The following is a 15,249-nucleotide window of genomic DNA, read 5'->3' as shown; positions in this document are numbered from 1 at the left end:
GCAGTAACTGAACTGCAGTATTACATTTATTCGTCCAGGTCCTGATTGCATTGTAGACAGTGAATTCATGCCAAAATAAATAACCACTGAACTTTTGTTATTCTTCTCTCTTCCTGGCTATGAAAGAATGCAGAAGTATTGTGACATTCCCAGCTAGAAATCTGCAGTTAACAAGGCATTCTCTGTCTTCCAGAAGGAGCAACATAGTATTTCTCCCTCTGGTGTGGAAGGCCTGCTTAGCATTATTTGTTTCTTCCACAAGAGAAGCTTTTCTCCATCTGTTAAAGTAATTCCTTAAAATTTAAGGCTATGGATTTTTTAAAACTTCACCAGGACCTAACAGATATAATTCAAAATGTACTGTTATCATTTACGATAGAATAAACTAGTTCATTACTCAAGGCCACTCTAAACTGAAAATTATCACATGTACTTAGAATTAGTACTACCAATTCACAAAGAGCTTCAGCTTCTATTAACATCTATTAGCAACTACCATAGGCAAGAAAATCTTGTGCAACAACATATTTGAGAAAGATTGTTCATTTACTTACTATGATAAAGTGATTTTATTTGTGTGTGTGGTTGTTTTTTGCTGTTGTCGGTTTTCTTTTTATTAACAGTGATAATAAGAATGACTACTATCATAAATGAAAAAAATATTAAAATAGTCTTGGTTAAAATCAGACTTCCAGTTAAAAGTAAAACCTTACATTTGTATGTACCTGAGATAAGTCTCAGTGGCATGATTTACTTCAAATAATGAAATTCACAAGGCAGTAAAAGTCTGGCAATGTTCTGGTAGAAGGCATTTAAAGGGAGGCAAGCCAATTTTAAGTATTAGTATTCCTAAAGCAAAGTGACCAAGGCATGTCAAGGAAATAAAGTCTAACAACTTGCTTCCTCCACAACAGTACTGTATCACAAAAACTCACTGCTCATGCAGGAGGAATGTTAGTACAGAAGTGAATAAGCACCGCATTCATAAATTATTGCGCAGCAGATCAAAAGCTGTAGACCTTGCCTTAGGGAATGGTTTTATTTTCAAAACCAACAATTTACTTAAGGCAACTATTTTAACACAGGTGAAAATGTATAGTAAATGTTAATAGTAAACATACCTATACTGCTGAAGCTTCATCAGAAGCATTTGAATTACATCATCTTCTCTCATGCTATCAATTGCTACAGATGAGGATAACTAGTAAGTCTTAGAAACCCAAGCAGCTCACAAGTCCCTTTCTTCCATTTCTGGAAACAAGATACCCTTCTTCACTGTCCATCTGCTACCTGCCAAATTGGAATACAGGCGTGTAAGGAAGAGAGAGTTGCCAAGAGAAAAGCTATAAAAGTGCATTATCTATAGTCTGTATCTTTATTTCAAACTAAATGTTAAAGAATTAGAAAATACTTAATGTCGAGTCAAGGTCATTTTTGTTATGCTTGAGGATTTTAGGGAGTGGTGAAACTCCAAGTGAAAGATACCCATGACTGTTCACTCACAGTTCTATCAATCCTAGACCCAGACAATTAATATGAAGACTCTTGATTACATTTTCTGAAGAGACAGTAGACACCCTGACACCCTCCAAGCCCTGAGGATGCTTCATCCATTATTAATTTATGGTGTCTTTCCTGAAAGCATTCTTTCCACTGACTTCTCTTCCACAAGATGACACCACAACTCCAGGAAGAAGCAAGTATGCTCAGGTGCCATTGGCGCACTTACCTCTAAGTGACTGCGGGGCATGTGAGCACATACAATACTTGGGCTCATTACATTATCACAAGCAGAGAAGAAAAAACATAGGAGGAGAAAAGGCAAGGACCTGTTATATAGATAGATAGAGAGAGAGAGTCCCTTCAAAGGCTGTCTTTTTAATTAGGATTTCACAGCCCACTTAAAAATCAGTTTGTCAGCAAGGACAATTCCAAGTGTGTTTTTGTAGAAAGAGCATCACTTTCCCTAACTCAGAAACTGTTACTTGTTCAATTCTTAGTTCTACCTTTTATTCCCTCCTCCCCCTCACCCCCTTCTGGCTCATTTTTTCCTCCTGCTATCACTACAAATATATTCAGGCATCCTAAAACCTGAAAACATTTGCAATTGTTTATTCATTACTTACTTTTCCCTGAATTTCCAACCGTTGTGCATAACCTCTAGAATTTCATGCAACCCATTTGTCAGATTATGAATACCAAGCTACAGCAAGCAGGTGAGAACACAAAACAGGCAGCTTATCACATTCTCAGTAACGTTCATGAATGAGGAAAAAGTTTATGTAGAATAGCTATCACTGCCAAGTTGGGTGTTAAATGAATGCAATAATAGCAACAGTTCTGAGTATTCATTAGGACATGACAGAGCACAAATGAAGTACTTCAAAATGGTGTTTACAAAAGAGCAGACTACAGCAAGATAAAAACATTAATTAGCTTCTTGCTGTCAAGCAGGTTTTGCAGAAATACATAAAATATAAATGAGCTTATTCAAGTAATCCTGCAGATTTCCAGATTGCAAGTTAATGCTACTGCACTGGACATTAAGTATTTCAAGAGAAGACAAGGAAACCAAATCCACATAATAGTCAATTAATGCCAAACACGAAATTGGCTAAAAATTAAAAAAACAGAATATTGTCAAACTAAGAAGCTGGAAATAATTTACAACAATTGAAAATTTCTCACTGGTGAATTCATATCAGTGAATAGATTAGGACAAAGATATGTTAAAACTGTATGAGCTACAGCTGTATGAGAGTAAAATTTTCAAGGCAAAATACTTTGGTATGAATAAAAACCAACTTGATCTGATGGTATATGGCTCTCAATGAAGGAACATGACAAAAAGTAGCAGAGATGAACTAGCTGAGAGGAACGTTAGCATCTAATATTCTTTTCTGTTCTGCATTTGTCAATTACCAAACCACTACACTATCACAGACAAAAGGTGGCGGTTTTCAGTGTATGACAGGAGTGATCTGAAATGAATACTAGAAATGCAAAATGAATAACAAGAGTTAAAAACCGAATATGAAGAATGCACTGGACATTGCTAAAACATATATAAACCATGAGTTTGAGTAAAATGCCACAGTACAAAACCCCATTTCATAGCTGCTAAAGGATGGGAGTGAAAGAATAGCAAAAGCACTGAATTCCAAGCTCATTCTAACACTGTGCAGAGCTTCTTTCTCTACTCATCTACTCATCTGACACCTCCACACAGGTGTTTAGGCATCAGTTCCACATTGAACTGAGAAGTGACAGTTTGAAGCCTGAAAAATGTTACCTGGATAGCATTTGCAAAATCCAGCCTCTTCCCTCCTTGCACAAAACCGATGTTCCTGTCCGTTTCATCCTTATCACTGTGTTCTTACTACTGCTCCATCTCCGGTCTTGGTATGTTCCTTCTGAATTCACCAATTTCCTTTTAAAATACAACACTATGGATCACTTTAGTAGGAGGTTTCAAATACTTGACAATTTTTCTATTTATCCACTTATCTCTCCTCCTACTCCCATGACAAACTGCTTTTCTTCACCTTCAAGACCACGTTCGGATTATTTGTCATCTTTCATGTTAAATGACAATTTTGACATTCATTTTTATATACCACAATGAAAGATCTTTCAAAATTACTTTGTAATCTCACTCCAAATGCCTGTCATGCATAGAAAAGCATAGAAAATTCCTCTTCAAGGAAAAGAGGAAAGAAAATTCCTCTTCAAGTTTTTGTTGTGAACAATGATTTGACAAGTAGTTTGCTATGATGTTTATTTCACATTTCTGACCAGCAATGTGCCATTATTTCTTTGCTGTCTTGTTCATTTATCAGATACCTACATTTTTTTGAACAGTCTCTAAATAGACTTCAACTACCTAAATACTACAGTAATACAAATAATATATAATGGAAAAATATCAAATCTGATACATAAGGAAACGGCTCTAAATCAGTGACCACAACAAAGCTGAATTACATATATTTACACACATGCATACATAAAATGATCAAGTCATATTAAAATGAAATCATTATGTACAGCAACATCTGTATTTTTTGTTAAGACACTCCATTACCACATACAGCAAAATTCACACAAAGTGAGAGAAAGGCATTTGTACTACTCTAGCCATAGCTTCAGCAGCACCATTGCAGCATTTTCCAGTACATGACATTTGTCACAGAGCATCCCTCAAGCACAGCTCAAACACTAGTTAGTGTCTATGCGCAGGGCAAGTGTCTCTAGGACAGTAACAGGCAAGCCAGAGATAGAGGAATGATGGATGGGAAGAAGCCACCAAGTATGTATTTCACAAGAATACAGAATCAAAACTCATTCTTCTCTCTCAGAAAATACACACATTTAATGTTCGTCTTTAATTCTAAGAAAAAAGCAATTCCAAAAATACAAACTGAACATCAGAGTCAAGTCAACCATCATAATAAAATGAAACAATGACATTCACAATAGTTAAGTCTATGGACAGCTTAAGTTTGACAAATATTCCCCTTCCCCTCTCCCCCAGCTAATGTCCCCAAGTACATTCCAATATTTATTTTCAAATGAAACTTTACTGAAAATACTGCTGGTGTTCAGTTAGAATTAAAGGACTTGAATTAAGTGAAATAATAAGACAGATACAGATGGTGTAAGTAAGGTTACAAAGGCTTTACATTTTGCATTATCCCAAGATATAAACATTCAAAAAATTAACATGAAGTTGCTGTGTTATCAAAATATTGCAGCTATAGGCAAGGCAACATTAAATTAATAGCTGAGGGTGTGAGGGAAGAAAAAAAAAAAATTTAGTGAAGGTAAACAGACGTGGCAATTTTTAATTAGCAATTTTTTATAAAGCTAATATTACCCAGCCAGCCATAACCCAAGCACAGGACAAAAACCTTTCTCTGCTTCCTTTGGCTATAAGGTGACAGGGAAAAAAACAGATCACCTTTTCAAGATGTTCAAGATGAGCAGAAAAAGAATCAAGTAATCAAGTAATGGAATAAATAAGCACTAACTCAGGCAGTACATTTTAAACCACACTGTCATTTGTTACATAATTTTATTTTGGTGGTGAACTGTAATCATAGAGGAAAAGATGCCTTATGTAGTACAGTGAATAACCACCAAAGTAAAAATATTCTTCTGTTTACTCTTTGGCTAAACCCCCCCTTTCAAAAGTAGCAGACAAAAGAAAAAACATTTAATACTGGCAAGAGACTGACTTTTTTTTAAACAAGTAAAATAAACTTATCAATTTAAAACTCGGTACATTTTATAAAAACAAAAGAGGTAATGTTGTAATAAAACCAGTAATGTTACTTCAAATGGCAACATACTGTTTGTTGACCCTGTGCAATAACACACTTCATTCGTACTACCTTTATCAAAACATGACTGAACTACAGGTATGTAGGAATCTTGTGTGCATTTCCTGTCAACTTAGTTTATAACTGGGACACAAAAGTTACAATCAAGGTGCCACAACAACTTTTAAAATGTTATTTCTAGTAGAGTTAAAATGTTCAAATCCTGCATTGGTTTTAATAGTTAAGTCACATGAAAAATAATGGAATATATTACCTAGGGCATATGAACATCAATGACTGCACCCATTGCCAGAACACGCTGCACTGGTTTGACACTTTTCCTTAGTACACAGAAAGCAACAGCACCCAATAAGCCTGAGAAGAAATGCTGCTGTGTAAATACTGGCAACTATTCCTGAAAAAAGAATTATGGGATGTATACTCAGAAGCAGACCAATCCCATAATTTGTATTGCATAGGTCACAATCACACATATATATACACACACAATGAAGTGTGTGCATATATACATATGTATATACACACACGCACACACACGCACAAACAAAAGAATATATTAAGAAGACAATGAAGTCTGGTCACAGAGCAATTTACAGGCTCAATATATTTTTTTTCCTTTTTTTTTTTTTACACTTTGTTTGAAAGAAAACTTCAGTATTTTACAGTCTTCAGTAGGCATTATATACACTGCACTTATGAAATCTAGAAAGTATTGAAATAGAAATACATTTCTGCAAACATTTGGGTAAGAAAACAAACCAAAATTTTTCAAAGATTTGTGCTATCTACATAATATTTTCTCTAAATCACAATAACTGTATCCATGGAATGTTCTCTAGAAAATGTCTTTTTTTTTTTTAAACACCATGCACATTTTTAAGCAATTGTAACCCAAAATATCCCAACCTAAAACAATCTAACAATGTTCAGATTAAAAAATTTAAGTTTCAGATCAGATTTTAAAAGATAAGTCTTTATCACAAGAGCTGTAATGATAACAATTACATGTTAAGGCTAAATTGGTTTTTTGTTTTGTTTTTAGAAACATTTAAAGACACGCTTCTCTCGTGGCTCTGCGTTATGAACTGTACTTACAGATGACAGTGCAGTGAACATAATGTTCAGTCCTACAGTCAGGATGCAGTTGCTCCTTCCCACTCCACAAGATACTGCACCTTTCCATCAAGTGTCACCCGACGAGCCAACACACGGTATTTTTCACCACAAGCTATTCTACCTGCTGCACCAAAATAACTAGTAATTGAGTTCTTTAGATGATTGAGCTGTAACTCCTGATCTGCTAAGTTATTAAGTATCTCTGTATTGAGTTCATCATACTGGTAATCTTCCTTGCTCTCATCATCTTTTGCAATTTCTGAATTTTGAGTCTGGAGTGCTTTTCGTGGAAAGCGACCTCTTCTTCTCAAATGTGGTATTGCAGCAGGCCAAGTTCTTCCTGTACGAGTCCTTTTTCTTGAGTCAGATAAACTATTAAAAAAATATGCCAGCATTAACTCTAAGAAAAAACCATTCAAAATGTATCTTTTATCATCAGTTATTCCCACACAACTCAAATCACAACTTTAGCTCTATTCTTTCATTGATAATAGTAGTTGTTACCTATAGGTAATGACGACTAGTTTGGTGATGACCAACATGGCACTTGCCAAAGATTTACGTAAGAAAAATTGTACAAATTTAACCAATGATACTAGCTAATGCCTAGTTATGGTAAGAAAGGATTTTGATACAGATGAATCCCAAACGAAAACAAATTCCTTCACAGGAATCTGCCCCAAATGTGCTTAGATTTGTACATTAAAAATACAGCTTTCTCACACAGGTATCACACTCAATTACAAAACAAAGCTGTACTATAAAAGTTTGGGATTCAATGGCCGTAGGTAGAAGAAGGAATATATGCATACTTTTTTCCCAAGCTGAATATATCTCAGCAAATTAAAACTTTGACATGTGAATGAAGAATTGAAATACCTGTTCTATATGACTATTTCTTATAGTACACATTTGACATTCCAAAGATTTGTTGTATTTGGCCAGGAAAATATGTATATTGAAAACTTACACAGATTTGTATCTGGTAATGAAAACAGGAGCTTCTGGCATTATCCAAGAATAAACCATCATCCAAATGTTAATTATCCAAGATATAAAACCTTATGTAAAAACCTACATCTAGAATTTCCAAATTCTAAAACAAGTCCTAAATTAAACTGTATGCTTACTTTGATGTTCAAGTCTGTTACGTAACATCATGAGGAAAAAAGGGCATCTTTTTAACATAAAAAAGAATGGAATAAACTGCAAAAATACAAGACAGTGACTTAAGTCCTTAGGTAATTGTTTCAGCATTCTGTAAGGCAGAAGAGTTTTTGAAGACAGATTATTTCTAGCAATACTGCACACAAAGATCCCTATGAAAGGACTTAATAACATGAACCAGAAAGACAGGAGAAAATATGTAGACTGAGGATTCATCTACAAAATACACAGACTGAGGAATCATGTACCACAAGAGAGTAAAATTAAAGTAGCAATTTATTGTCATAAATGTGGGTCATAGTTATTTATGAAGACTATGCCAAGAATACTTCATGCTCTATTAGACTGTAAAAAATTGCAGCATACTTACTGTTCTTTAACATGAATACAGAAACCTACCAAAACAAAAGCTGCTAAAATTAATCTGGGATACATATCTGTTGTTTTCTGACCATTATTAGAAAATTAAGCTCAGAAAGCGTTTGTGGAGTTGACTTCTTTTCTGTAAAAGTAATTTACGTATGCATTTTATATTAACAAAGAACAGCAGTTAGTACAAAAAACACCTATGTTGTGAACAAAGTTTTCTTTTGTCTTATTTCTTTAGATTCCCCCAGCCAATTTATAGCTCTGTATCTCAGTAGCTCATTATACCAAATCCCAGTGAATTCCCACTTCCTCGGTGCTAGGTCCCTTTGTAATATCCTCAGTCCTTCTCCGACCAGTTCCAAAATATCCTTACCTCTATTTCATATCTACTATAACTTCAATTAAAGACAAGATAGAAAAGAAGAGCCACACAGCACTGAAACTGTCTAGAATGCAGATGATTAGAAAATTGCCTGCCTTACTACAAGCGAGTTGCTATTCTGGGTTTTTCTCTCATCCAAGCGAGCATCTTCTTGAAGCTTGTTAAAATGCAATCTCTTTGGAACTACCTGGTTCAGATTTAGTCAAAGTTAGCCAGAAGGTTCAAAACTCACTGAAAGCATAACACAACCTTGCTTTTCAAGAAAACAGACTTAGAACATTAAACATTATGCTTTGGCAAGATACCTCTAGTACTATTTTCCACAACTTCTGTTTATTAAAGGTGAACTACTGCTGAACCACTTGCTTTCTGTTCCCCTGAACATTCCCCTGAAGATTTCCTTCTCAAAGTCTTTTTAAAAAATGAATATATTAGATCTCTTTATCATTATAGCAGATAGAGTAATTATACAATTACCTATAATGTCTGGAAATGCTAGATGAGGTAGTTTCTTTCATACTGGCAGCACCTGTGGATTCCACGTCTGAGGTATTGGATGAATGTGCAGTTCCATCAGATTTCCTGGTATGCAAGATAAGGGTTGCCATGTAATGAAAGTAATCTTATATTAAAAACTCAGCTGACATTTCAGAAGCAAACAAATAAATGACATGTTGTTAGAATAGTTTTATAGAGGGTTTTGTTCTGTTTTGTTTTTAAATTTACCCAACAGAGCAGGGTAATTCCAAGGCTGGGTTCTCTATCACTGGAACTGGTTCGTTATCCTAAGGAAAAAAAAACAAAGTATTTCAGATTAAGTTTGAATTGCTTATCAGTTTTGTTTGAGGGTAAATGGGGAGGGATATCACAGTTTAGATTAACTGGTTATATTTTTCTTCAAAAATTATAATCCAGTTACAGCAAAATAAAAGAAATATATCCAAAACCTTACCAGAGGAGACGACTCTGGAGTTTTGTGAATCATTTTTCTTGTATAGGGACCAGGTGGACGACCTACTGATTTTTTTTTCCCCTTTCTTTCTATACCATTACTTAATTCCCTAGAAGAAAATTTATATTTTGTTCTGTATTATTGAAAATAGTTTTCAGTGAATAAATGTTTTCCTTTGACAATGAATAAACATTGTGCTAGATAAGCTTTTGGTGAACCAAAATTGCCATGTAAAAGCCACACATTCTGTCTCTAGAATAACACAACGGATACAAGATCTTTTTAGTTACATTGCGGATTCCCTAATGTTGAAGAGGAATGGACTTGTGCTAAATGTCATTTACTCATACGATCACACTTGGTAAAAGAGATGTACTACTATAAGATATAGCTTCACATCATACTTTCTGTTTAAAAATCCAGTTAATATCATTGCATAAACGCACCAGAAAGGCAAGAGATATTGTCTCCCCAGTGGCAACAAAGATGAGATACTTCGTATTATTCTTACTGCTAAATACCAAGTTTTTTTCAGAAGGATCATAATGGAAAACTAACAAGCTTGAAGACCTTGTTCTCGTAATCACCTTAAAGGAGAATACAGCTAAATCAATTTAAAACAAAATATTTGCAAAGAGTACAAAGAGCAGTCCACCTTTACAGTTATTTAAATAAATGTACATTAAACAATGAAAAGGACTTTTTTATAGGCACCAAAATATACTGCAAGTAGTTGCAGTTTACCATAACATTGCTAAAACCTTTGGATTATTTTACCTCACAGCAGGAATAGGTTTAGATGATTTTCTGCCTTTAATTTTGAACTCATGAGAAGTTCCTTCCGGTTCTTTCTCAGCCTTTAAAGCAGCATTTGGTGGTACAGGAGGAACACGAATTCTCAAGCCAAACAAATGCTTCTTTTTCTTTATTTCTTTTCCAGACATAAACCTAGATGATTTTAAGTTAATTGTTAGAATTCTCACTCCAAGGAAAACAACATTAAAAATTATGCAGATACATATACATGTTCATGCAAAACAAATCTATGGTAAAATTACAATACTCATCCTAATGCTATTTTATTCACCCTCTTCCTCTAATGCAATCCTCAGTCTGAAATACAGAATGAGAATTCGGAAGAGGATGGAAAATTAAAACTTTCTCATAATCTGGGTTCTACTCAAATAGGAATGGGATGTTATAGTCTGAAATAGAAACAGTATTCAATACGTCAATATTATCCACAGCCACAGTGATTATCAGGTTGAGCAAAGGAGACTGAAAACTACAAACAATAAAACTGCAAACGTTTATAACAAAAAATACCAACAACTTACATGGTCTTGTAATCATTTAATGCCTCCAGTACATGCTCATATCTTTCAGATTTTGGTGTATCTGCCAGCTGTGAAGTATTAAGAAATCATTTAACCTGACGAATTCTTCAGTAATAGAAAGATTCCAGTTACTTTGAGTCACTAAAACTATAGATTTGGATGTGAAATACATTTATTAGCTATGGAAACTGCCTAACCCCAAAAGAGTATTAGCACATTACCCCATACATTCTGTAGTTCACATCCACAGAATTTATATTAGAATTAAGCCCAGGCCAAATAATTTAACTTTTAAGAATTACAAGAAAAACATCTCTTAAAAGTATTTTAGTATACTTAAAGAATATAATACTACTAACAAGAGTTCCTCAGTAGCATTAAGTATTTCCAAACTAATTAAGATTGCAAGCAGAGTACAACAGTGGCACAAGAACTTAATTATTTTATTGCTGATTATTTGAACCAAAATCCTGCTACTGGACTAATTCCCATTTTTGCCTGCACTGGTGACTATAAAGCAGACATAACATTTATGCAATAGAGTATACAAGATTATTTTTGTATTTAGACACCTATTTTTTAAAGTAGCCGTGAAGCTACCATATTTTCATCTGTCATGCCAAAATGCTCCAGAATTTATATCCAATTGGATCTGCAGAAAATTTATCTTCGATTATAGAGCTGATGAACAGTTGATAAAGTTTCTCTTTCAGTATGGATACTACAGAGGAGACTGTACAAGGCCTGCACCCCAAAACAAGCCCTCAGACACTTTCTAAAGAATAAAATGGTGACCAAACAGAAGAGCTAGCACGTTTAACCCATTGAGCATTTCTAAAAGCTAAATATAAATTCAAAAACCCACAACAATCTTTTAATATAATTCAGGGCAAGAGGGCAAGATTCACAGTCATTCTACTTGACTACCAAAGTTAGGAGAGAAATTTGACCAATTTTTCACAAAGTAACAACTGCTTTTAGGCATCTTTACCATATGCATTCAGTACAACCCACTGCTATCCACAGGTCTTGCAACTCTGCAGCCCTTAGCTATAGAAAATTGCAATATTTTTATTGTATCATAAGTAGTAACATGATAAAAATACTGAATTCAGAGCTCTCATAATTCCACCAATTAATCCTAGCTTATCAATAATAAAAAACTTTATCTCTTATTCAACACTAACCAGCTAGAGAAATATGACATTTTTGTAATATTCTTAGCTTGTCACTGTTAGAAAACTCATACCACCAGTATTGTATATGTTACTCTTTCTGCAACTATTTTTTGCTCAATAAAGAAACCAGATTAACAAAAAAACTTGCCTCAAATTTTTCAGGATACAATTTTTCCCAACTTCCTGAGAGATATTTAGAAGTTTATCAGCATAAACAGTCTTGAAGATTTCCTTACAGCTTTTACACAATTACTCAAAATCTAGTCCATCAAAAAATGAAACTTGTGACTGAAGTTTCAATGAAGGTATAGAAGCATTGGTTAATGAATTAAAAGTACCAATTAAAAAGGTGAGTTTTCTAATTTTCAATCTCCCCTCCCCTAAGGTAACTGTTTAGTGAGTCAAATGGATGGAAAAGATCCAAGTCTTCAGACTGGTAGATGAATTGACCACTTATGCTTGGAAGGAGGAAAGAAAAAATGTTTCTTTATAAAAATTTGTCAGATTTTACACCTAAGAGACTTTGATGTCTTCATACTAAATATACTTTGCATTCAGTTCTATATTTTCTATACTTTCTGGTCAGCTCACATCAAAATATCAAAGAACTATGAGATAGTTGGAAAAGAAAAGAAAAGCAAAACATGTATGCCACAGAATAAACAGTTGAGTATAAAAAATAAAGTTGCCATGCAAACAACAAACTAATAATTCAGTGGGTCACTTTAGAAATTCCGTAGCTCAGAAAAACATACACTAATTGAACATCCAATTTTTTGCAAGCAAATTGAAGATGATCTTCTCATCATTTGAATTACCAGATTTTATGGTAACAATAGATTTAATATGCTCCATAAAGCAGTTCATAGGTCCCTAAACTCCCACTTTCAGGACTGAGGGGAAAAAAAGTATTCCAACTACTTACCTCACCAGGATGCAATCTATCCCAGTTTTCATTAATGTATGCCATGAGTTCAAGCTCCGAATCAAAGTATTTCTTCTTATGAATAACACTTAGGTTGTAAAGGCATAGATGTGCTATATCTACCCTAGAATTCAGAAATATTTGAATCAAGACAACACCAAATTTTTCCCCAATTGCTTTTCTTTGAAATAATTTAGGAGAAAAGATTAGCACAATATAGTTAGACAAACACAAAGCATAACTTAAAACACTCTAAGCATAACTTAAAACACTCAGTCCAGGAAACAACATTATGGAATCTCCTACCCTTTTTCTTCCCAATGTGACTGCTTCAGCTTTGAATTGTACTTTCATTTCTGGCTCACCTCATTCTCATGATGTTCTTTTAAACTCCAAAACTGGTTTAAAACACATTACATTTAAATAATTCTAAATTTATACAAGTATTATCATGAATTAACATTTAACAAGGTCATTTCCACCTTATATTTGTTAGCATTTCTATCCATTAAACTGGATATTATTTCTAATACAAGCTACAGTTAAAAGACTTCGAGCTACAACTAGGTACTAAATCTTATCAAGGAAACGAATATAAAATGAGTCAAGATGCGTACTGTTGTACTATTGTACTCTGTACCTTTGGCTCATCTAACAACAAGACTCTAAGCCTGCAAAAAGGACTTTTGTTTAGGTATCTCAAACTTCACATACATAAACAAGTATTTATTTGAAAATTTACTGAAAATTTCCAGGAATTAATCCTAAGTGATTGCAATTGCAAATATGTGCATGCATTTATGAATAGACTTTGAAAGGAAAACTGTCCCAGTTCGTACAAGAACAACTCAGGAAACAACAACTCAAGACAGCAAGTGAATTTCCTTTTTTTTTTTTTTTTTTTTTTAAACGAGACAAAAAACAAAAACCAAACAAAAACAAAAAAGCACACTATGTACACAACCCACCTTTCTGGTTTGTTTTAAACTTTCACTTACCATCTCAAGGGTAAACGCTTGAGGTATTCTGGTCCAGAACTGCAAACTGAGCAAATGAACGTATAAAACCTAAAAACACATGTATATATACGTGTGACTAGGTGGTAGGAGTCTGTATAGAAGCACACACACAAAAAATATTTTAACATATTACTATTATGAGCTACCACCTCATCATTCCTGACACGACTCTTCACTTGCTTTTTTTTAAAAAAAAAGACAGATTGGGGAAAAATGAAAAGCAAGCAGTCTAGAAACCCAGCCATACAGCATTTGATAGTCCTTTCATCCACCACCATCAGCTTCTACCATGCACCCTGTCTTCTACCTGATGCATCTACCCCTACTTTGTAAATTTTATGTTCCATGTCTTCAAACTTAGCTTCCTCAACCTGTGACTATATTGGTAAAGATGTTCCCCAGTGTCCCCATTCCATTCAATCAAATGAGGAAGCCTGTGCATGAGCGTAAGCATGTGTTTAAAGGAGCATTTCCTAAGTCTTAATTTGGTTCCTTCACACAAACATTTCAGTACAAATGAGGGGTAGAAGAAAATATAATGAGATGCTCCTTGATTATTCTCAAATGCTCTGTCTTATCTGCTCCAACTACTTCAAATTCTTTTTAAAACAAAAGCACAGACATGTGCCCTTTCTAGTTTCCTTTTCTCTCCACTTATCACACGTGAACAGACGATGTAAAGAGTTGTCATCTAACTATCCCTCCTGTTTCTCCAGTTCCCTGTATTAATAGTTTCAAACGAGCTGGAAAAGAGCTAGTGTTACCCAGGCAAGCTGGAGGCAGGAACACTGATACAATGCTACAGACAATGGAACAAGGGAAACAGTCAGAAAAACCTATTTACTCTGTTCCACTAATGGTCGATTTTCACATTGTTTCTAGGTCTTCCCTACAGCACACACACTGACAGCTTACATCAAAGCGTAGTGCCTATTGCATATGAGATTAGTCACCTAGACAGTGAGATCTTGAAAGCCCATATCTAGACTACAGGCCCACTGAAGTGTTCTGCTTTAACACTTCTGATCTCCCAATAGCCTATTGTATAATGGATCTCCACAAAAAGTCAAATCATTAACAGTTTAAAGTCAACTATCCGTTGATTATGTCTTCTCTGCCTCCTTTTTTTCCTTTTTAAACAGAGATGACAAAGTGAATTTTCTTGGCACCTGAACACATCTTTAATTTTCTATAATCTTCTACGTTAAACTCTTAGAATCACAGAATATCCCAAGTTGGAAGGGACCCATAAGGATCATCAAGTCCAACTCCTGGCACCGCACAGGTCTACCCAAAAGTTCAGACCATGTGACTAAGTGCACAGTCCAATCTCTTCTTGAATTCAGACAGGCTTGATGCAGTGACTACTTCCCTGGGGAGCCTGTTCCAGTGTGTGACCACAGAGGTGAAGAAACACTTCCTGATGTCCAGCCTAAACTTCCTGATGTCCAGCCTAAACTTC

The 15,249-nt window shown here is 34.6% G+C and overlaps 1 protein-coding gene across 1 annotated transcript in view; it reads right to left on the bottom strand.

Annotated features, from left to right (window-relative positions):
• Nucleotides 1-4,347: 4,347 nt before the first annotated feature.
• MTF2 (metal response element binding transcription factor 2) overlaps nt 4,348-15,249 on the bottom strand; it is a 27,045-nt gene continuing 16,143 nt past the window's right edge. The window contains exons 8-15 of the mRNA XM_035332827.1: nt 13,767-13,835; nt 12,769-12,892; nt 10,666-10,733; nt 10,106-10,276; nt 9,329-9,437; nt 9,103-9,161; nt 8,854-8,958; nt 4,348-6,830 (exon numbers count right to left, since the gene is read on the bottom strand). Of these exons, the coding sequence (XP_035188718.1) occupies nt 6,476-6,830; nt 8,854-8,958; nt 9,103-9,161; nt 9,329-9,437; nt 10,106-10,276; nt 10,666-10,733; nt 12,769-12,892; nt 13,767-13,835 (1,060 nt within the window). The 3' untranslated portion in view covers nt 4,348-6,475. The remainder of the gene's footprint in view (nt 6,831-8,853; nt 8,959-9,102; nt 9,162-9,328; nt 9,438-10,105; nt 10,277-10,665; nt 10,734-12,768; nt 12,893-13,766; nt 13,836-15,249) is intronic.

This window comes from Oxyura jamaicensis, chromosome 8, assembly GCF_011077185.1.
Source record: "Oxyura jamaicensis isolate SHBP4307 breed ruddy duck chromosome 8, BPBGC_Ojam_1.0, whole genome shotgun sequence".
Classification (NCBI taxonomy): Eukaryota; Metazoa; Chordata; class Aves; order Anseriformes; family Anatidae; genus Oxyura; species Oxyura jamaicensis.
Note: the sequence above shows the minus strand (reverse complement) of the source record. Positions and strands in the feature narration are given on the sequence as shown.